This window comes from Myotis nattereri (genome assembly GCF_964212035.1).
Source record: "Myotis nattereri genome assembly, chromosome: 12".
Taxonomy (NCBI): Eukaryota; Metazoa; Chordata; class Mammalia; order Chiroptera; family Vespertilionidae; genus Myotis; species Myotis nattereri.
In genome coordinates, this window is record NC_138087.1 from 69302925 (window position 1) to 69326410 (window position 23486).

At 47.4% G+C, this 23486-nt stretch overlaps 1 protein-coding gene across 2 annotated transcripts in view; it reads left to right on the forward strand.

Annotated features, from left to right (window-relative positions):
• The window catches only part of BRINP1 (BMP/retinoic acid inducible neural specific 1), a 150238-nt gene extending 129356 nt beyond the window's left edge, over window positions 1-20882 (forward strand). For both annotated transcript variants that reach the window (XM_081103008.1, XM_081103009.1), the window contains exon 8: window positions 19288-20882. In XM_081103008.1, the coding sequence (XP_080959134.1) occupies window positions 19288-20428 (1141 nt within the window). In that variant the 3' untranslated portion in view covers window positions 20429-20882. The remainder of the gene's footprint in view (window positions 1-19287) is intronic.
• Window positions 20883-23486: the final 2604 nt, after the last annotated feature.

Here is a 23486-nt window from a genome sequence, read left to right on the forward strand (position 1 = left end):
GGCATAATGACGCTTGCCTTCAGGTTCAGTGTGAGGATTAAGGTTTTAAAATGTAGAAAGCCTAGTACAGTGCCTGACTCAGTTAAAAGAAAATGGAAGAGCTGCTAAGAGGGTGGGAGTTGGAGAGAGAGGGAAAGAAAGAGGGAGAGAGTTGTTACTTCGTATTCTAAATGCCAGGCACTGTTCTACGCATCTTATCTGCATTAACTAATTTCCTCCTCACTGCAACCTTGAACTAGGGGTCCTCAAAATTTTTAAACAGGGGGCCAGTTCACTGTCCCTCAGACCGTTGGAGGGCCGGACTATAGTTTAAAAAAAAAACTAGTCGGCTGCTAAGCAACAGGCAGCGGCAGCAAAAACACCTGGCGGGCCGGATAAATGTTTTCAGCGGGCCACATGTGGCCCGCGGGCCGTAGTTTGAGGACCCCTGAACTGGGTAGTCTTACTATCTTAGTATTCTTATTTTATACTAGTAGATAAGGGAACTGAGGCACAGAGAGTTAAATAGTGTGCCTAAGATCCACAAATAGTAATTTTTATTCCTTGAAAGAGGTGTTTTACCTATAAACTTTAGTGAGAAGTCAAATACAGATAATTAGAACTCTGTTTCAAGGTGTGCTGGGACCTGTGCATTGGGCTGGAAGACAGAGCAGGTGTTCTGCTTATCAGTTGATGCTAAGCAGTTCTTTCTCCCTAAGACTTAATGGCTCAAAACAACGCTTTATCATCTTGCATGGTCCCGTAGGTGGACTGGACACAAGTCAGGGGTAGGGGTGTGTGTGTGTGGGGGGGGGTCTGTCAAGTTGCTTGGTGCTGGAGTCATCTGGGGGCTTGACTGAACTTGACATCCAAGATGGCTCACTCCCAGAGCGGGCAGTTGATCTGGCTGTCACCTGGGAGCTCAGGTGGGCCTGCCAGTCAGTACCTACACCTGCTCTCTCTATGTGGCCTGGAGTCCTTACAGCATGGCAGCATCCTGAGACTAAAAGGAAGCTGTACGACTCCTTACCACTTAGCTTTGGAAGTCAGAGAGCATCACTTCTGCCATGTTCTGTTGGCCAAAAGCCAAGCCCAGGATCCAGGGTGTGAATACTGGGAGATGTGGGTCACCGGGGGCAGAGGGAGTCTTCTTTGGAGTTATGTACCGCAGGATAAATTGAGTGTAACTGGAGCTAGCGATGCCTATCCTATAAGTAGGACAAATAAGATTAATGATAACAAACACAAAGCAATAACAATTGCTATTGAGTAGCTAGTGTAACAGGCAACAGATCTGGCAAATTGTAAAGATTCGGGAGCCGGACATCCTGGGTTCAATCCCAGCATTGCCATCTGCTTATATTGGAGCCTTGGTGAACTTACTACCATCTTTGCGCCTCAATTTTCTCATCTGTAAAATGGGATTAATAATATTGCCATCCTCATAAGGGTGTTTTGGAGGTTAAAGGCTGTAACTCACATGAAGTGCTTACCAGATTGTCTGGCAGGTGGAAAACAATACATGTTAGCTACTTTTTTTATTGCTGTTTTTTAAAACAGGCATTGATATTTTGCTTATAAATAAGTTGTTTAGCCCACCTTAATGCACATTAATTCTGAGTGTCGATGATGATGGCACAGTTTTTCATCCAGTCCTCACACTATCTCGGTGAAGTTGATGCTATTGGATTTGTTTCATAGATGAGGGAACCGATGAGTCGGAGATGGAATTAACGTGTCCACGGTCACAGGGCAGGGTAATGGCAGGATTGGAATTGTCTCGCTGACTCCATTGCTGGGCGTGGTGGGCCAGAGCCCTGTGCAGGCTTTACGCGGTGTGCAGCAGCAGAGAGAGGCCGCTGTGCTTGGTTGGGTTCCCTGGTTTGAGTGTATGTTGATGCCAAAGGCAGGGTTAGTTCATCAAGGTCATGGGAGGGGAAGCAGGATTAGAGTTTTATAGTCTCCCGTGTGGTGTGCTGAGATTCCATTGCTAAGCCTTGAACCCATTCTGAAGTCCAGGCAGACACATCAGGCACATGCCCCACAGTTAGAGAGAAGAGGCCCGGGTCAGTGCAGGTCAACGCAGGTCAACGCAGCAAGTGTCTCCTGTGAGCTTACTCTGGTTTGGGCTCTGCAAGCACTAAGATAAGTCAGACTCATCCACCCCAGGACTCGGTGCTTATTGGGATGTGGGCAGCAAGGCTCTAGACCAGACCTGCCAATGGGGTGTCCAACACCCAACCAGATGTTTATTGGGTGCCCATGATGCACAAGGATTTTGGGGGGACCCCAGGGGCACTGTGACAGATTTAGCCTTTGCAGGAGCTGGCCCTAGTGTCAGACCGTGGCACCGTGGTTGGACAGGTCAAGGGGAGGCAGGACCCACAAGGGAGGTTTCTGAGGATGGTTGGCTACCAGGAGATCCTTACATTGTACAGTTAAAATGTGGGAAAGATTGGGAAGTAGACTTTGACTTTTATTGACAGTGAGACTTCCCGAACCTTGGTTTTCTCATCTGTAAAATGCGCATAATAATTGTTTTCTGCTGCCTTGGAGGGTCTGTGTCTGTCTCACCTGGGATGGTGTGCTGGGAAGTAAGTACTTTGTAAACGCTGAGTGCTCTGGGAAGAGGGATTATGCAAGCTGGGTGAACTGGAAACCAAATTCGTCAGAAGAGACTGACTGTAGGTCCAAGGCAACATTGAATAGCAGACACTTCTACAGCATTTACCATGTGCCAGGCACTGCTCTGTACCATGTGCCAGGCACTGCTCTGTACCATGTGCCAGGCACTGCTCTGTACCATGTGCCAGGCACTGCTCTGTGTGCTTTCGCCTCATTAATCAGGTAGCTCTGGCACACCCCATCTTATGAATGGGAAGTTAAGGAACAGAGATGTTCAGTGACTTCCTGAAAGCTATAAAGCAAGTAAGAGGCAGCTTCCTTTCCTGTCACCTCTATGCTGTTCTACCTGTTGGAGGCAAGATGATCCAGGTGATGGGTGACCTGCCCGGAATAAGCACTGTCTTATGGTGGAAATCACCTCTCATTGCAAAGAAGGGAGGGAGAAAGAGAGAGAGAAAGAGAAAGAGAGAAAAGGAAGTTAGGGAGAGAAGAAAAAAGCCCCAGTCAGCATGGGGGATGCTGACTTAGCTGACTTCTGTGCATTCCTTAAATATCTACTGACCACCTGGTCTCCCAGTCCTGCCAAGAGGCATTTACAGACACTAGCAACAGGGCCTTTGTCCTCCAAACCTCAGTCTCTAGGCTCAGGGCATGCTGGAGAGGACACTGGTGTGAACCAGGGGTCTGAGTTCAGGTCCCGGCTCTGCCCTGCATGGGCCGGACTCAATCCTTGGGGGCCTGGGGCAGGTGCTCCGGGAACTCTGGCTGCAATACTGCGCCCTGTGCCCTGCAGGGGCGGGGTGCAGCTTGAGTAGGGAACAGTGGCCCCTCACCTCTAGTGCCACCTTTCATCCATTGTCTTTATGGAATTGTGAATTAAAACTCATTTGGGAAATTAAGGTGACACTTTATCATTTTCTCTACAACAATTTGGAAACAACTGGGCTCATTTTCTCCGAGGTCCTTCCCAGCTCCAGGAGAAATGTCACAGAGAATGAGAGAGCAACAGCTCAACTCCAAAATATTGGTACAAGGTCAGTCATTGGATCTGTGAGCAGTGTCGCTCTCAGATGATGCTAATTAGTCCATTTTAATGAGAAGCGGAGAGTTCAAACTAAGATCTTTCTTCCTCCAAAACACAATGGCCTTTTCACTAAGTCTCCAGATCTAATCACTTTCCAATCTATGTTCCAGGAGGCAGTCAGAATTATGATTTAAGAATCAAATTCTATCTCGCCACCTGCTTAAAACCTTTGGGTGACTGATCACTGCTCTTAGGAGAAAGAGCAAAAACTAAAGATGACCTATAAGGCTGCCGGGACCCAGCCCTGCCTGCCTCTTACACCTGCTTTCATGCCTTCTATTGGCTATCTCAGCTGCAACCCCACTAATCTTTCTGTTTTTTTAAAAAAATTAAATGTATTGGGATGACATCGGTTAATAAGATGGAATAAGTTTCAAGTGCATGGATTTGTAATGCATCACCAGTATATCTCCTTTCAGTTCCCCAGGTGTTCACGTCTCCCTCCCCTTCCACAGGCTCCACACAGGCTGTTCCCTCCACCTGGAACCAGCCTTCCGGGTTCCTTCCTGCAGTAGCTTCCATGTGTCCTTCAGATCTCAGTGCATAAAGCTGTGATCCTTGTACTGAAAGGCTGTGTTGGGACCGGTTTGGTATGCTTTCCTAGCACTCTGACTTCCCAAGTGCAGCCCACATCTCAGTTTACCATTCCTTTTCTATCTACTTAATGCCTCTGTCTCCTGTGAGACCATCTGCTCTGGGCATATACCTGTACCCATGCTCTCCACCAACCATCACCATCACTCTTAGCACCTTCATTGGCTCGCAGGAGCTGTTCAAAATCTTTGTTTGATGGATGGGTACATCATTCATTTTCTGCTTGGAATGGGGTCCCAAAGACATGTTGACATAATCTTTTACAATAATGTCCCATTGCCATGTAAAGAATCTATAGATTTTCCACCGGTATAGTATGTTTCGCTCATCTTCCTCATTCACAAAGGAAGAAACTAAGGCTAATGGGATTAAGGGGCTAGCTCAGGGTCACTTGGGGGATTTGTGAATTGATCATGACTAAAGGTCTGCGATGGTCCAGACAGCAGGGTAGAATGGATACTGTAAGAGGAGATGGTCTTGTTGACCTGGATACAAATCCTGAAAGTAATTCTTGCTAACTCTGTTACTTTGGGAAATATACCCTCCTGGGGGGCGGGAGGGAAGAGGGCAAAAATAGATACGTCCCAGAGTCTATTAAAATCAATGAATGAAGAAAGAGACGTAGCACCAAGTAGATGCTTGATGTGAGAGAGTGATTTGATGTTTCCTCCCTCCATCCCTCACCTGGTTTTTGTGGAGGCAAAGCAGATGCACGGGACCTCAATGTGAGGGCAGGTGGAATCATTATTGGCATTTTCCAATGACTCTTGGTCTTTGGTTTATTTTTACTTCCCATATTCACATGGCCTTGACCCCGCAGTCCAGGCCCTCGCCAGCCACTAGGTAATTATGCATTGTTGAGATGAAAACCTCTTGGGGGCATCCTCGTCATCTCCAATCCTGGGGCCATAGCTTCTGAACCCATGTCAGCTTCTAACACGTTTCCTGTTCCATACAGTGTTTAATTGGTGTCTGTGGCAAGTTTCTGCCTACCAAGATAGTCATTATCTCTATTACGATGACCCTCAATATCCATGCTGATTTTGATTCTTCTCTCTGAACCCTATGCTTACTTGCCTTGGGATTTTATCTCCATAGACACACTCAGGGGGCCAGACAGAGGTGACTTCTTATATTTTATTGAACTGAAGTCAGGTTTGGTTTATTAGACTGACAAAGCTATGCCACTTATTAGATGCATGACCTCCCGAAGTCTCTCAACCTATTGGAGCCTTCTGTTTCCTCATCTGTATGATCGGGATAATAAGAGTAGCTGCCCTGTGGAGTTTCATGCCCCAGTCAATTGTATGATGTATGTGAAGACTCTTCATAACCTGTAAAGAAATGAATAGATTCAATGCTAACATAATCAAGAACACAGCAGTAGTAGACCCTAGGTGTTTGATGAAGACGCTTTCATCCAGGAAATGGATGTTTCCATTAGAGAAGATCAAGCAGGAGCCCCACAAAATGTAGTAACACAGCAGAGAGAGAGGCTGTGGAACTTCAGGTACTTAGAGTTCAGATGCTGAAGTCTGACAGGCCAAGTCGTGTGACTGCCGTCAATGGCATGGCAACCTTGGCACTGTATTAAGGTGTCTGGGCATCAGTTTCCTAACGGGAATGGTGCAGATAAAAAGAATACTTAGCTTTTGAAAATCAATAAAAAACATATAGGCCACTTGTAGCGTATAGTAAGAATTCAAAGCGCACGGCTCCTTATCAGACAAATGGGAGACCAATAATTTGTTGGTTAATTGAAAAAAGTACGTTAAAGTGGGGAATCCTACAATGTATATATGCTGCACATACATAAATACATTTTACTTTAACTTAAAACAAATGCATATTCCTCAGCCAGTCTTTTCAAATAGGATTAAAATATTTTTGGAGGGTGTGCATATATTTTATTTGACATTATGTATGCATGTATCTTTGCATACGCCTGACCAATATCTGTAGAATATTTCCAACTTTGGTTTATTCAAAGTGGATCAGTAGTTTAAAGACTCTTAAGAAATGATCTACATGTTTGTAGAATTTTATAAATCCTTCCAGTCTTTCTCAGATCCTCCCCCTTTATTTAAATGGATGGGAGTTTTTCTCAGCAACTGGACTTTGTAGAATATTTTTATAGAATTCAAATTCCACAGTAAAAGTTCATATTTCATAAATTTATTTGCTTTTAATTCCATGGTAAAATGATAGTAAGTAGAACTGGCATAAACAGGCTTGGGAACACACAAAACTGACTCTCGGGTTGTAGGACCGCAAACATCCAGCCATGAGTATTGATTGTCCTGTGATGGTCACACCCCACATGTACCTGATGGAAGGGAGTGTGGCAGGTCACTTACATGGTGGTCAGTTATGAGTTTGTCCTGAGACAGAAGCTCTTATTCCTAGTAATTTGCCACTGTTACTGGAGCAGCTTGCTCAAGGTCATATAGTGAGAAAAAAAAAAGATGTAATAGTTAACATGGATTGACCTTTTATTATGTACCAGACAGTTTTCAGTGCTTGCATATATTTACTCATTTAATCCTTACAACATCCCTATAACTCAGATTCCATTATGCTTTCCATTTTATAAGCATACAAAGGTAGGAAGAGAGAACTACATCCCTGCCGGGAAGACTGGGCTCCTCAGTACACAGCCTTGGAAAAGAGTGACTTGGCCCAGATGAAGAGGCAGTGACCCAGATGATCCGGTGTGGTACCTCTGGCGGTGCCTTCCCTTCTGCCGCTAGAGCTGCTCCCCCTCAGCTGGTCTTAAGCAGATAGATGCTGGTGGCTTTGTACCCAGCAGGTGCCGCTCCTGCAGAGAGGTGGTGTGACTGCGAACCAGCAGCAGCCAACGGAGCAGCAGGAAAGCCCTCGTTTTCTGCTGTAATTAGAGAATAGATTTACACCATTTGGCTTAGGGAAATAAACTCTTACTAAGACAATACCTCATGCACAGGTTATTTTAAAGTTGGCCAAGGGCTCTCATACCAGTGAGCTTATCTGATTCTTATAATTCCCCGTGAGGGAGCGAGAGCAAGGGTTAGTCTCCCCATTTACAGGTGAGGAGACTAAGGCCCACAGAAATTAATGACCGGCCCACTGCTGCTTCCTACACTGGCACAGCCCTTTGTTCTTGTCAAAGAGTAGTCACGGGCATATTTATACGGAATCTTCATTCATTCATCCATCCACTGTTCCATTCAACAAATACTTAGTGATCAGCTAAGTTCCAGGCATTATGCAAGGGGTGGGGGTAGAGGGGTGAACAAGACAAAGGGTATCTCTGTTTGCAGAGAGGTTGAAATCTAGTAGATAAGATAAAATTGGCACTGAATGGGTCCTGCATCCATGCCTTGCCTTAGGAAGCTGAGACTCAGGAGGGTTAAACCTAAAATTACAAAATCATGAAATGCCATGGCTGTCAGGGAACCTAAAATATCATCTAACCTATTTCTGTCATTTCATTAAGGAGTAAAATGAAACAGTGGGAAAGTGTTTGGCCAGAATAACTATATGAGTTTTGTATTGCTGTGTAACAAACCACCAGACCTTTAGAGGCTTAAAGAAACACACCCATTCATTTTCTCACCGTTTCCACCAGTCAGGAGTCTGGGGAGGTGTAGCTGGACCTTCTGCCTACGTCTCACAGGCAGGAACGAAGACGTTGAGGTTCTGGGGAAGAACCCACTTCCACGCTCATTCAGGATGTTGTCTGAAGTCACTTCTTTGTGGTTGTAGGACTGAGGTCACCTTCTCCTTGCTGGTTGTGGGAGAAGGTTCACCTTTACCTCTGAGGGGCCATTCTCGGGTCCCTCGCCAGGTACCCCTCCATCTTCAAAGGAACAAAGATGCAGCAGGTCCTTCTCAGGCTTGATCTCTCGGAGTTCTCCTTCTGCAACAGCCAGAGAAAACACTGTTTTTAACTGGACACCTCTGATGACTTTAGATCCCCTTAGCTAATCACCCCAGGATGTAGGTCAGTGGTGCCATCCGCTGGGCACAGGCCTGGAAGGGATTTTGTATTCACAGAGCCTGGGGAGCAGAGCCTGGAATCTTGGGGAAGGAGGGCCCATGTTAGAATTCTGCCTAGTGCAGTCACTTAGCTTGGTAGGAACAATGGGGAAGAGAGATCCTGGCTTTTCTCTTGGGCTCATTGTATGTAGTAGTTTGAATATCTATTTCTGTATAGCGAATCGACCCAAACTTAGAGATTTCAAACAACAGTCATTATATTATGCTCATGATTGATGGGCCAGGAGTGTGTGCCAGGATTGGCCGGGCAGTTCTTCTTCTACACATGGAGTTGATGGAAGGCGCTCATTGTATTCAGCTGGCAGAGGGGCGGGGCTGGAGGTTCCGAGAAAGCGGCACTCACCTGTCTGCTGCCTTCGCAGAGACGGCAGAAGGCTGGGCGGACCCCTCTCTCCAGGGTCTTCCCAAGTGATCACTCCAGCAAGGTGATCAGATTGCTTCTAAGTGGACTCAGCACTCCAAGAGGGAGTTTTCCAGGAGATGGGGCGGGGGGTGGGGGGGTGGCGTGGAAGCTGCTAGTCTCTTGAGATCTGCATCATAAACTGTGTGAATCGTGTCTGCCTTCTTGTGTTGTTCTAAGCAATGGTAGAATCTGCCCAGACTTAAGGGTCAGGAATATAGACCTATCCCTAAGGGAGGAATGAGGAAGGATCCGCGCCCACCTGCCACCCAGAGTGGATTTTCCTTTCATGTATTTTCCCATCACCATACACCTTAGGGCAGAGGGGCCTGCGCCCTTCAGAGACCTGCGAGGAAGCATTTTGTAATAGAAAAGTGGCCTGGAGACCCGTGTCAACCAAGATTGTGGTTTAGTGGGCTTATCTTAAGTTTATGCCCCTTGCCACATGCCTCAACCTAAGGGCACGCTTTGTTGTTTTATTCTCTTGGAAGCTGGTTAACGGGAGGGAATGTTCCACAGTGTTATCATTTGGAGGGTATGTGTAGAGTGTGGATACCGGAAGTGGGAAGGAAGACGATTCTGCCAGTTCCTAAGGATTCCAGTTATGGAATAATTCCAAGTGTGCATTCTGGAAGCCACGTGCAAACTACAGGCAATAATCGCTGGACCCACTGTGAGAGGACTTGTGCTAACGCTCATTGATCCCCTGGCCTCCCTGAGCACCTGTTCTGACCGGTGCCACAGTGACACTGCGTGTCTCCTGGAATTAGTTTAGAGCCCGTGTCCAGCAGTCCTTGGACAGTGTGAATATGTCCTTTTCTCCAATGCACCGTCACCAGGTAAAACGCTGCCGTCCCTTTCGGAGAGGCTGGCGGTGGGGGGATGAAGAGTGTACATGGGTGGCCTTCCCCAAGGGGAAGATTCTGGTTCTGGGCTTCCAGGTACTACTTGTGTGATCACAAGCAAGTCACAGCACCTCTCTGGGCTTTTCCCCATGGACCAGGCTTTGTCTCAGCATCATTCAGCTCCCCCAGGAGTAAATTGCTACTTTGATAGTCCCTGATGTACTGATTTTGGGGGGGCGGGGGGGGGATTGGAGAGAGGTGGCCATTTGGTGACTAAGACCTGTTTTAAGTGAGTATTAAATGGTCCTACTGAGGAAGAGGCACAGCCCACAAGAAGCCCAGGCTAGCTGGGGGCAGCTGCCGTCATAGGAGCCTTCAAGTGTCCTCCTAACCATGGGGCGACGACACTTTACCTAAGAATGGCTTTGGCATTGCTTTTCTATTTATGGGGGTAAAAAGATGGCAGCCAGTGAGGCTGAACCCGGCGGCCACCCAAGGGTGTATGACCCGGACCAGGACAGAGTTTGAGGTGAGTGATGTGTAGGGTTTGTGCGACATAACACCAGGCCTGGCTCTCATTCTGCACATGCAGCAAGGAGGGCGGTTGGCTCATCTGACACAGGGCAAGAAAATCAGCATCTCCAGACCCTTTTTGTTGTTTTTAGGTTGTTTTATTTGTGTGTGTTTTCTTCCCTTGGGCCTGGAAGTGGCTTCCTGTTCAGAATAGAATCTGGAGGCTCAAGAGCACCTAGTCAGAAATAGAACTGGGTCCTAGCTCTGGCCAGTTACTCAGTGGTTAGAGCCACAAAATACCACATGCGGGCGCCCATGTACAGTGCGATTGAAACTTCGTGGCCCATGTGAAGAAGTTGGTATTTTGTGGAAGAGCCACACTCAAGGGGCCAAAGAGCCGCATGTGGCTCGCGAGCCGCAGTTTGCCGACCACTGGGTTAGAGCGTTGGCCTGCAGACTGAAAGGTCACAGGTTTCATTCCTGGTCAAAGGCATGTACTTCAGCTGCAGGCTTGATCCCTGTCCCCAGTCCAAGCTTGTACAACCAATGGATGTGTCTTTCTCACATCGATGTGATGTTTCTGTCTCTCCCCCTCCCTTCCAATTATCTCTCTAAAATTCAATGGAAAAAATATTCTTGGGTGAGGATTAACAAAACAAAAAAAGAAAGAAAGAAATAGAGCTGGGTCCTTATTGCTTCTGTGGATAGCTCCTTCCTATCCTCCTCCAGAGCTACCTCCTAGCCCGCCCACCTCAGACCTCAACAGGGCCCTAGCAAACCCTCACACGGGTGAGTTAGTCCTAGTGATGCCACAGGAAGCCACCCGTGACCTTCAGTAAGTCACTCTGCTCTCTGAGCCTCGTTTTTCATATCGTTCAAATGAGATCCAGATTATCCTCTCCACCCATCCCATGACACACAGAAGTTGTGAAGATCATAATTATGGAACCACTGGGGGGGGGGGTCAATTGGGGACAAAGGAGACATATGTAAAACTTTAAACAATACAAAAAGACAGAAAAATAAATTATGGAACCACGCCGAAGAGCTTTAGGAAGTTTAATGGTGACATAAAAATATAGAGTTTAATAGTGAAAAATGTAAGGTATCACATGTTAGTAGTAGTATTCTGCTTGTCTTAAAGGACGATTTTGGGGGTAAATGTTTTATGGGAGTATTCCGATAGAACATGAAAACATCCTAAGTGTACAGCAACATAAGCGTGCACAAAAGGAATTCACACGTGTGGCCCTGCAGAAACCCTGCTCAGGTTTGCCTCTTTCTATACAGAATGGATTCGTGTGTCTGATTGCTTTCACCTTTTCATTCTTCTGTGAAATCCCTCCATGTAGTTTTGTGTAGTTTGGGCTCATTTACTCTCAAGAATATTTTTTTTTCTGGAAGTCTGTTGTACTGCTGATGGTCACTCTCACAGCCTCCAGTTTGGGGTTATGATGAGTAGCGCTGTCGTCTTACAGGGGTCTTTGGGTGACCCCCTATATGCATTTTGTTGGGTACTTGCTAGGAGTGGAATTGCTGTGATGTAAGAGTATTTGTAGGTTCAATGTTGTAGATTCCTTAGTAGATACTTCGTTTTCCTCAAAATTTGCGGAACCAATTTTCCCTCCCGCTGGTAGCATCCTTGCCAAGACTCGGTGTTTCCCATCTTTTCTATTTTTATTTGGGTTTAGCCATCCTGCTGCAATCCTGTCGCATTGCAGTTTAATTGGCATGGTCCTGGTGACTAAGGAAGTGGAGTTTCCTGTGCTTATCAGCCTTTCAAATATCCTCATTGAGGTAGTGCCTATTCATATCATTCACCTATTTTCCCTCTTGGTTATCTGACTTTTTCTTACTGATTTGTAGGCATGTGTTTTTTCTAGGACAAATTACACTTATTAAATAATTCAGTGAGAACCTTCTCAAGATAAATATAGATTGTGATATTTGCATCTACTGTGGTTTAAAGAAACCCAGAAAGGGGTGGCAAACCCCAGGCAGCATAAAATGCCTTTGACTAGCCCCAGCAGCCAATCAGTGCAGGAGATACCTATTAGAAATAGTCTTTGATTGGCTAGAGGTATTGAAAATACATTCTTTAAGGGTTGTCTTTTCACTCTTTGAGTGGTATCTTTGATCAATATGTTTTAATCTTAATATATCCCTATCCTTATTAATTTTTGTCCTATAATGTGTGCCACGTTAAGAAACCTTTGCCTCCTCCAGTATCATAATGATGCTCCCCTATGTTTTCTTCTAAACCCTGTCTTGTCAATGTTGGTACTGTTTTTATTCTTTACTTTTCACATTTAGATCTCTAATCCATCTGCTAATGATTTGGGGGTACATAAGAGATAAGGTGTCAAGAAGAGGTTTTGTTCTTGTTGCTGTTTTAATATCAATATTCAACTGACCCAGTAACATTTATTGAACTATTTCCCTGGATTTTTAAAGCAACAATTACCTGTTTCAAAGGAATCATTTTCTATGTGAGCTCAAGAGAAACACAATAGTTTAATACATTATCTTATCGGAGCCTCAAAACAATCCTGTAAGTACCATATTGTTATTCTGTTCTGTGGTTGAGAAAACTGAAGCTTAGGAAGGAAAGGCAATTAGCTCGAGGTTAAATAATGAAGAGCAGAGCTATGATTCAAGACCCAATTTTTCTTACTCCAAAGCCCACGTCGCTAGCTCTTTCTTCAAGCATCACAGAGACAGCATTCATTATACACTGTGGAGGGTGAGGAACCAGTGAGACTAGGATATTAATCTGTAATCAGCTGGCCTTTCTAGTCAGGGAGAAGAATATTTTTACCCGGAACACTGATAAAACAAAGCATTCTTTACCCACAGTAACAATAATGGTTAATGGCCAGTCAGAACCTCCTTTCACTGCAAACCTCCCAGCAGCTCTGCCCATTCAGTTCTAGTTCTTAAGACGAAAGTGTAAGGTAGGCAATGCCTTCCCCACGAGACAGATGAGAAAACTGAGAATCAAAGAGGTGAAGTGACTTATCCAAGGCCAAATCGTGGACGGGCTGAATTCAGCATGTCCTCAACTGACTCCCAGACCTATGGTCACCCTTCTTCCTGCCCAGAGCATTGACCTTGAAGAACATTCTTGTGGTTCGGGGGTAGCCCCTTCTCACTGTCTAGCTTTTTGTTGAGTCCCTGATTCTCCTGCCTGAGCACCGCCCAGGAGGAAGCAGCCAGTTTTGCCCCTCCGCCCGGAGCAACCCGCTACTTTTAGCCTTGCTGCCAGCCCTTCCTTCCCTTTCTCCAGCACACCCATGCCCCACAGCAAAATGCTGCATTTAAATATGTAGCTGATGCTGCCTGTCACCTTCTTGCAGACACAGAACTGTGTAATTGCAAAAATTGTTTCATAATCCTCCCCAATTAAGCTCCTGACAACCTAATTGGAAAGAGTCCCCTATTGGATTTTTACTTGCTCTTCTCCCCATTCCTCCCTCTACCCTTCGCCTCTGTCCCCTGCAGACACGACCCCGTTGCCTCTGCAAAACCGAACTAGAAAGCATCTTTGTCCAGGCAGGGGACCGCAGAAGTCTTCTTTTGGTCTCTCCTTCTTATTGCTTGAGCCGTTCACAGAGGCTCTGACATCCTGTGAAGAACTGAGAAGGAGGGAAAGCAGGTTATTGAGGCACTGATAGAAACTCCAGAGGGGAATGATTAAAAGGCGACATATTTATCTGGGAAAAATGATGAACACAGAGTGGGTCCTATGGCCAGTTATAATGCATACAGCACATCCATAAACCGGGCTGCTTTCGGTGGAGCCCCCAGCATCCTGGCACCATTGATGTATGCATCTCTTATTAGCACCATTTGTTCAACACACACGTGCTTGTGCATGTACACACGTGCACATGCACACACACTCGCACAACCAAAAAACAGTACATCACCAGAAACCTAAAAACAACTGTTTGTCTTCCCAGTGTAGCCGAAGGTCTACAGTATATATACATTTTGTGAGTCTCACGGAATCACTCAGACACCCATTACGATGTCAGAGACACGCCAAGGATGAAGCACAGGGCATAAATAACACAGTAAATCAGAACTCCATTTTTTTTTTTTTCATTTCCTCTCCACTTTTAAACGAACACTTCTGGTAGGCCAATGGGAATTATGGACTATAGGTTTCTATTTTAGCCTAGGTCTGTCTCTTCCCTCCTCACCCCCCATCCTTGGCACCCGAATTGTATGATCTTCCCTAAAATGCCACTGGCCCAGGCTGCATTCCTGTCTTAGGCAAAACCTCCAATTAAAATCAGCAGGGAGTTTGCTTGAATTAGGAGTCCCAGCCGAGGCTCCCACCCAGGTGGCTCTGAGAGGGAGGTGTGTGCCTTTGAAAGCACTGATGGGAAGCCCTGGGTGGCACAGCCTCCGTCCTCCAATGACGAGCAACTCCACGCTGTGTCACTGGGAGACCTGTCATGTCGCCAGAAAATCCTGGCTGAGGCAACGACAGGGCCTGCAGGCGAGCAGCGGTGTCTCCATGGCGCGGAGCCTAGCTTCTCCTCCGTTCTGGGGTGTAGCGGGTAGGAAAGGAACAGCAGGCAAAGCGAGGGAGCACTGCGTTTGGATACAGAAATGCTGAGCTCTGGTGTGCCACATCCGTGCTGTGTGACCGTGGCAAGTCACAGCCCCTCTCTGGCCTTCAAAGCCCCATGAGTAAAGTAGAAATCAGCGGGAGTCCCACCTCATGGGCCTGATGGGAGGAGAGGGGCAGCTGCCCTGAGGTGGAAAGCACTCAAGAAACCTGGGTCCACTCAGGTCTCTGTGCTCAGTCTGAGCAGGAGGGAGACGGCCGGACAGGTCCAGGGCAGCGTCTCCGTCTTCCGCTTCTGTGGTCCAGGCCGCTTCCTGTGAGCCTCAGAGGGTACACGCCGGTGGGCTTTAGAAATAAAAGCACCTCTTCCTGCCCTCCCTCCCTTCCTCCTTTTGTCCTCCCCTCAGGCCCCGTCAGAATGAATTGAAACCCCATCCAACAGAAAGATGCTGATTTAGATGTATTGGAGTTCAGCTCTGGCTGCGAATGGAAGATGCTTTGGATCCCCAGGGACAGAGAAAAGCATTTTAAAACTTGGTCCTCGCTGCCTCCAACTGACTGCCTTGCAGTGGGGCTGTGTCAGGCCCTGGTGAGCCCCTCCCTCCAGCCGGCCTATTAAGCCGTCCTCTGTTGCCAGGGTTGAGGCAGGCTGTCACCAACTAGCCTGGGAAGTGGTATTTATAGATCATAGTCCCGCCTACCCCTGGTCCCCAGCCTCTCCCTATGCACTAGTCCTGAGCTCCAATTATCTGTGAATGGCGGAGAAGGATCCTGGCAGGTCCAGAGGAAGCCAGGCATGTGATAATAGGCCCTTCCCGTGCTCAAACTTTCCATTATTTCCATGTATCTCTCTTTCTGTGGCCTTCTCACTTCTCGCTTGCCTCTTGTCATAATTTTACACTGTGGTACGTTGTAGAAAGTGCGCCCGTGCTGGAGTTAGGGACCCCGGAGTCACTTCGCGACTTCAGACAAGTTATCTCACTGCTCCAGGCCTCGCTGTCTTCATGCAGCTGGTGGCTATGCTGCTCCAGCACAATGCCTGGTACACAGTGCGTGCTCCGTAGTTGTCAGCCACTGATTGCCTTGGCCCACTTCGGGTGCTGCCTTCTGTTGAGCATGGCAGGGTGTCTGCCCATCAGTAATGACTACCTAGAGCCCTGGCTGCAGATGGAGAAGGGATAGGAGGGTGATCTGATTCAGGTGGCGTCCTCATTGTTGGAAGTTGCTTGTTAAGAACAAACACACAAACTGGAAGGAGCTTGTATCTCTGGTTTTGCTCTTCTCAAGTTTATTAAAAAGCAAAGGAAAAGTCACTGACCTTGGGAATCAGAACTCAATAGTAACACTGCCTCCCATCTGGCCCCCTCCCTCAAGGACCACTCGCCCTCACAGAGCCCACTGAGTGCCCATATTCCGTGAGTTATCACAGTGGCTGCATTTCTTTGTTTCTGTCCGCCCCACTCTAATTTCCTCCCATCACCTTTCCCCTCTCCAGGTGCCTCCTGCATTGCCCTGTCTGCTCATCCAGCGCCTTCATTTCCCCCATCAGCTCCAACACGGCATCCTTTTCTCCTCCCTGATCACCCTTCCCCGCGCTCCACCTCTCTCCCTACTCTTCCCCCTCCCTGCACGCTGCCTCTTTCTAAGTCCTCTCGCTATATCATTAATGCCTTCATTGATACAGCCCACAACCTCCTGATTATTCTGAGGTCAGGAGATGCAGGTGCCATGCCGCTCGCTCACGCGCCTCAGAGGGCCTCTGTCCACAGTCCCTCCCGCCGGACTGGGCTAGAATCCTAATGCGCCACTAGCCCCTTTGCCTGTTGCAGCATGACCAGGAACTTTCATCTTTTTAGTCCGCCCCCCCGAGGATTCCGAGAGTTCAGCCACAATCAAGCATTGATTCAAGGAGTGGGGGCTGCGGCCCTGACAAAGGACCCCAATGATGAGACACGAGAAAGGGGGCGCTCTGCGGGGTTATAGAGTGCCTTGCAGATGGGAACAGAGGAGCTCTAAATGGGGTACTGTCCTGTCACTTGGAGAGGGAGTGACAGGGGCAAGTGTGGGCCATGTGAAAGAGGCATTTTGAAATTAGGCTCTCCTCAGATGGAACCGTGCAATCGGAGACGTGTGGCGGGTCCCCGCAGCTCACAAAACTATCGGATGACTCATAGCCAATATTCAGTCAATGTTCTGGTCTGGGAGGTGGGAGCCGCAGAGCTCATTAGCATTCCAGCTGCGTGGCCTGAAGGCCGGGCCTGCTGCTGTTCTCCAGGCTGGGATGGGATTGGTCTCACGCAGCGGAGACTGGGGCTGAGCTGTGTGGGTGGATGGTATCGAAAACTAATACTGCAGTCCGGAGGGGAGAAGGGAAGGTAGGTTTTCTTAATGAAAAACAACAAAAATATTAATTTTGTTCATTCACTCAGCAAACACTAATTTGGAGCCAGTCTCTGGGCTAGATGCTCAGGGAAGGAGGGACTCTCCCGGCCCCCCAAGCCTTAGAGCCTGGAGGGGAAACTGACAAGAAAGCCCATGCTCTGAATGTGGTGGGGATTTTATTGCCAGGGGCTGGGTGGTTCTATGGATTTAAAAGGCAGAGCAGTTTCAAGGAGCTCGCTAATTATGCCTCCATTCCTCTCAGCTGATAAGCAACTCATTTCAAAGCACAGCATCCTGGGAAGCTGGTTCAACAGTATCGATTTTCAAATGTCCCGTATGAAAAACTGGTTTTCCTCAAACTCCAGAGAGATAGTGAAATCCCTGAGTGCCTCAATACCTTCAAAGGAACAGCTTATTCCCTGGGATAAGAGTATTATTACCTCTTCAATGATTGTTCTATGCTGGGCTCCAGCCTTTAAATATCTCACTCAGTCCTCTCACCACCACAGAAGATGGGCTTTATCATTCTCATTGGAGATACGGACACTGAGGCTTACAGACATGAAGTGACTGGTTCCTGGTTACAGAACTGAGCTCGGAACTCGCTTCTACTTGGGCCAACACGCACACTTTTTAACCTTAGGCTCTAATGCCAAACCGATGGTTCCTGAGCATGGCCATGGTGGCTTAACCATAGGAATGATCGGGTAGATCGGCGGTTCTCAACCTGTGGGTCGAGACCCCTTTGGGGGTCGAACGATCCTTTCACAGGGGTCTCCTAAGACCATCGGAAAACACATGTATAATTACATATTGTTTTTGTGACTAATCACTATGCTTTATTTTGAACAATGAAATTGGGGGTCACCACAACATGAGGAATTGTATTAAAGGGTCGCGGCATTAGGAAGGTTGAGAACCCCTGGAGTAGATGATGGTTGACCCTTCCACAGGCAGTACAATGCAAAAGGGCTTCTGTTTCCAGCTTCCTAAAGTGGGGATCATGCACCACCTTCGTCATCATCACCAGCACCACAGCCCATGGCAGCCTTAAGAAGGGCTTTCTTCACTCTTGCTTGACATTTAATGGAAAAAGCCAAAGCTCTGAGCCAAGGGACTTCTCTATTCGCTCACTTAGTCCGTCCTTTCATCTCTGAGCTTCTATTGCCATGCGTCTAAAATGGCGCAGGGCAGCCCCTTTGCAGGAACCATAGGAGCTAACTTTTATCGAGCCCTCAATACCTATCAGGTTTGGGGCTAAGCTTTCACATAAAAATGCACTGCAGCCCAGTGTGGGCGGCATGATTAGGAAGGAGAGGGAGATGCCCAGCACCACTGCAGCTAGTTGCAGGGTGTTGTGAGGCTCAAGCGAGAAAATGGGAGTGAACGTGCCCCGTGCAGGGTAAGACGCATGAAAGGAATCATTCGTAGCTTGAAAGTCAGCCAGGAGGTGACTTGCACAGGAATGAGGAAAGAAGTGAGGCGCTAAGCTGACTGCCTTGCGTATTTTTACCTGTTCTGTTGCTTTCTATCTGGTGGAGTATCTGTCTTTCCTGGAACGTTTCCGTGGCTGGGATTTGGCAACAGGTTGGCTATCATTTACACAGCGTTGAGGGGCAGTGGGGAGGGAGACCTAGACATACAGGCTGTGATGGAAATTCCACTGAGTTGAGAGGAGTTCTGGGAAAATGGGGGTAACGAAATCTTTCTTACCTGTTGGAGAAGCCACTGTCAGGATCATATCAGGTCATCAGTATGGTAGCACTTCGCCATCTGTAGAGTGATATAAAATATAACTTGTTTTTGTTGAGGCTGAATGTTATATAACCACCTGGGAGAATCTGTGAGGGTTGAAATATGTGATGCAGGTTAAAGCTACTTTCTATTGCTGATTTTTCCCTTTTTTCAATCTGTTGTCATCCAGCAGGGGTGTTTGAATTTATACATTTTAATTTCCTGAATCAAATTATGTGGGGCAGATGTATAATGGAATCAAAGAGTTAGAAAGGGCCCACAAAGAAGTGTACTCCAACCCCTTCACTTTACGGATTGGACATTGAACATACAGGGGAAAGTCCAGCGTCCTATAGCTGGCCTGTGGGTTACAAGGACTGACAGGGCCCTCCTCCTAACTTCCATTCAGAGCCCTTTCATTCTTAGGGCGTCTCCATGTACATTATCAGTTGGCCAATCGTCACTCACCGCCTGCCCATGGTGGCTAACATTCTCATTCTCCTTCTGTCCGCAGGACGATTCAGCAGTGGCTGGCCAGGGTGCAGTCGCTTCTCTACTGCAATGAGAACGGGTTTTGGGGAACCTTCCTGGAGAGCCAGAGGAGCTGCGTGTGCCACGGGAGCACCACGCTGTGCCAGCGCCCCATCCCCTGCATCATCGGCGGCAACAACAGCTGCGCCATGTGCAGCCTGGCCAACATCTCGCTCTGCGGCTCCTGCAACAAGGGCTACAAGCTGTACCGCGGCCGCTGTGAGCCCCAGAACGTGGACTCGGAGCGCAGCGAGCAGTTCATCAGCTTCGAGACCGACCTGGACTTCCAGGACCTGGAGCTGAAGTACCTGCTGCAGAAGATGGACTCGCGCCTCTACGTGCACACCACCTTCGTCAGCAACGAGATCCGCCTCGACACCTTCTTTGACCCGCGGTGGCGCAAGCGCATGTCCCTCACGCTCAAGAGCAACAAGAACCGCATGGACTTCATCCACATGGTGATCGGCATGTCCATGCGCATCTGCCAGATGCGCAACAGCAGCCTGGACCCCATGTTCTTCGTCTACGTCAACCCGTTCAGCGGCAGCCACTCGGAGGGCTGGAACATGCCCTTCGGCGAGTTCGGCTACCCGCGCTGGGAGAAGGTCCGCCTCCAGAACAGCCAGTGCTACAACTGGACCCTCTTGCTGGGCAATCGGTGGAAGACGTTTTTCGAGACTGTCCACATCTACCTGCGCAGTCGGACTCGGCTCGCCACCGTCCTGCGGAACGAGACCGGCCAGGGCCCCGTGGACCTGTCCGACCCCAACAAGAGGCAGTTCTACATCAAGATCTCGGACGTGCAGGTGTTCGGCTACAGCCTGCGGTTCAACGCCGACCTCCTCCGCAGCGCCGTGCAGCAGGTCAACCAGTCCTACACGCAGGGCGGCCAGTTCTACTCCTCGTCGTCCGTGATGCTCCTCTTGTTGGATATTCGGGACCGAATCAACCGCCTGGCCCCGCCGGTGGCCCCCGGGAAGCCCCAGCTGGACCTGTTCTCCTGTATGCTGAAGCACCGCCTGAAGCTGACCAACAGCGAGATCATCAGGGTGAACCACGCCTTGGACCTCTACAACACGGAGATCCTCAAACAGTCCGACCAGATGACGGCCAAGCTCTGCTAACCGGCCACTCCCGGGCCGCGGGACGTTCCCTTTTGTTGTACAAACAGTAACAGGACGAAAACCAAGCGAAGTACATTAAAAAAAAAAATTTGTAAAATGTAATTACTATTCGAAGAGACAGAGGAAAGATCTTCATTCGTTGGACACTGAACACGTTCTAGCGACTGTCTGAAACCGTGGGGCATGTTTGTTACTTCTATACTCTGTCAGGAAGAAGGGGTTCAGCCCTCGGGGGAGCGTGGAGGGAGCTGGAGTTGCTTCTTAGGCCTCAGGTGCTGGGTGGAGGGGGAGGCGGGGAGAGCCTATGCAATGGATTGTAAAGGTCTCTGCTGTGCAGGTGCTAAGGTGACACGCGAAGGAGAAAGCGAGCTATATGTAATGTACAACCGACACTGCCATTTTTCCTTGTGGGAGGAAATGGACATAGATAAAGAAGATATTTCTTCGGTTACGATTCCTTCCCTCTCTATGCTTATTTCTTTGTGGTTCTTTTGACTCATTTTCACAAAAGGGTGGTGGATGCGGTAATAGGGCTGTCTTGCCTACCTCACGTCTTTCATGGTGAATACACTGAAGCTGGACAACGGATGGGATTGGGGACAGAGGTATTCCCATAATCACACAGGGCTAAAACAATAACTACCTTAGATGTCAGCAGTCGAGGGCCTCGATTTCTCTGGGAATAGACTCAGAGAGAAAGGCATGCCCCTGGCTACACACAGTCACTGCCTGCATGAGGCCTGAGTTCCTGGGCAGGCCCTCCTAAATCATGCTGCCATGTTCCTGTGTTCTCCAGGCTAAATGCCAAGGGACAGAGTATATTTCAGTCTCAGGTTGTTTTCATAGGTTTTTTTTTTCTTTTAGTCATGAAACCCCTTTCACCTACTTTCTCCAAAAACAGAAATTATGTCAGATTTCCTAGAAATACCACACATATTAAAATTTAATTTGAATAAAAATCAATAACCTAAATAAAAAATAAACTAGGGTAGGCTTAAATAGTGCATTGGTCTGCCAAGCTTACTTCCCCAAGGAAGTCTCTAAAAAATTATTTTTTTGATTAACTCAGAATACGCACACATCCATAATATAACACTGCCATTTCTTTGGCATCTGTGAAAGCTGAGAAGCCTCACGTAGGGCTTGGGGATCGAATTGGGTGGAGAGGCTCAAGGAGGAAAGTGATTGCAAAGCTCACCTCTAGAGGATTTGGGCGGGTGCCACTCAGGTGCCAGAAACACTGTGTGGATCCTTTTGCTAAGGAACTTGCTGGATGTGCTTCTGAGCACCTGGATCCTCGCTTCTGTATTGGCAGAGAAACAGGATGGTACACTTTCGGGCTGGAAAAGAGAGCAGGACACCTGTGGTCTAAACATCTGCCCAGTGCAAATACCCCTTTACCATCTTAGGGAGATGCCTGCTGTTGGCTGACTGGGCCATTTCAGGGACAGGAAGCTCATTCGTGCTATCTTCCACTTTCTGTGATTACTGAAGGGGAGCAATCGTGCTCATTCCAGGCTGTGTTACAAAAATATCTTAACTATTAGGCAGTCCTCTCATACCTCCTAGCTAAAACACAAAGACCTATCTCAGAGGTCACCGGGGTCTATGGTAATACGACTCAAAGAGAACACCAGTCCCAATATAGTTTATTTTAAGGTGAAAGAAGCTGAGGCCTGCCATGCATAAGAAGTAGAGAATTATCTAGTTTGTGTGTCTAGGGGGAATTTTTTTTTCCATAGTGGTAAATTCCAATTTTAATATTCTAGTTTCCTTAGTACAAATTAACATATTTCTAAGCCAGTTTTAACACTTGACATGCACTTCCCATTAATACACTTTTTTGGACCTCAGATTCTGAGAGGATTCGGTGTTCACTTAAGTTGGAAAATCTTCATTCCAGAGGGCACATAGCAGTTGTTCACCAAGTACAAGGTTTTGCAGGTCAGTAAATCATGAAACATGTTTACAACACCTAGTCCACGAACGGAGCATGTCAGAAAAATGAATATTTGTGAGAAATGGTCCATGCTTTTGTGTCACTCACAGACTAATGAAAACAGACAGACATAGGCACCGATTAAAAAATAAACAATAATTACAGGACACCATGATGAGTGCTATTGTGGGGCCAGGCACAGAGAGAAGAGCCCTGAAGAAGTGATTGACTGTGTTCATAGGGTTAGGCGAGTGCATTCTGAGCGTTCAGAATAAATGGGACTTGGGCAGTTCACAAGGAGCAAAGGGCCAAGGAGCAGAGAATGCAAAAGCACAAGGGTGGAAGCATGCACGGGCACTTGCGGGTCAGTTACAAGAATAGCTACAGAAAGGTGTCATTTTAAATGGTAAGCTACCAAGGAGAGTGAGGGTTTCAACTCTATATCAGAAGGTGAAATAATCATTCATAATCCTCATGAGCTGAAGAATGAATTTAAGGCTGATCATCCCTCAGCTGTCTCTCTTCCTCCCCCCTTTCATTTCTACCTTCCAAGGACTCATGATCTATAATCCCTCTATTTACACAGCACTTTACAGATTTCTAGGCAATTTTCATATGCACTGTGCTACCTAATCCTTATCACAATTCAGTTAGAGCCTTCAAACTTCACCAACTCTGTGTGTGTGTGTGTGTGTGTGTGTGTGTGTGTGTGAGAGAGAGAGAGAGAGAGAGAGAGAGAGAGAGAGAGAGAGAGAGAGAGGGGCCTCTTCCCTTCACCTTGAAAATATTCCATATTACAAAGAGAATACATTGAAAAGGTCAGGGCAATAGAGAAATTTTCAAGGAGAGAGATTCAGACATCAAAATATTTATTCAAAGGCGAAAGGAAAATACTTTGCTATAAAAGGACAAAGTTCTGTAGATTTCAGAGTGTCTCCTGTTTGATTCTGGCCCTTTCAGCTAACAAAGTTCCCCCCCGAGCTGGGAGAAAAGAAAGCCTGATGCCTTCAAGTGAGATTTTAATTCAATTAGTGTCTTACCAATTCGATGCAGCAACCAAGGGCCTGTGGTGTCTGATTAATATGCTGATGCTAAGGCAAAAGAGTGAACAGAATGCCC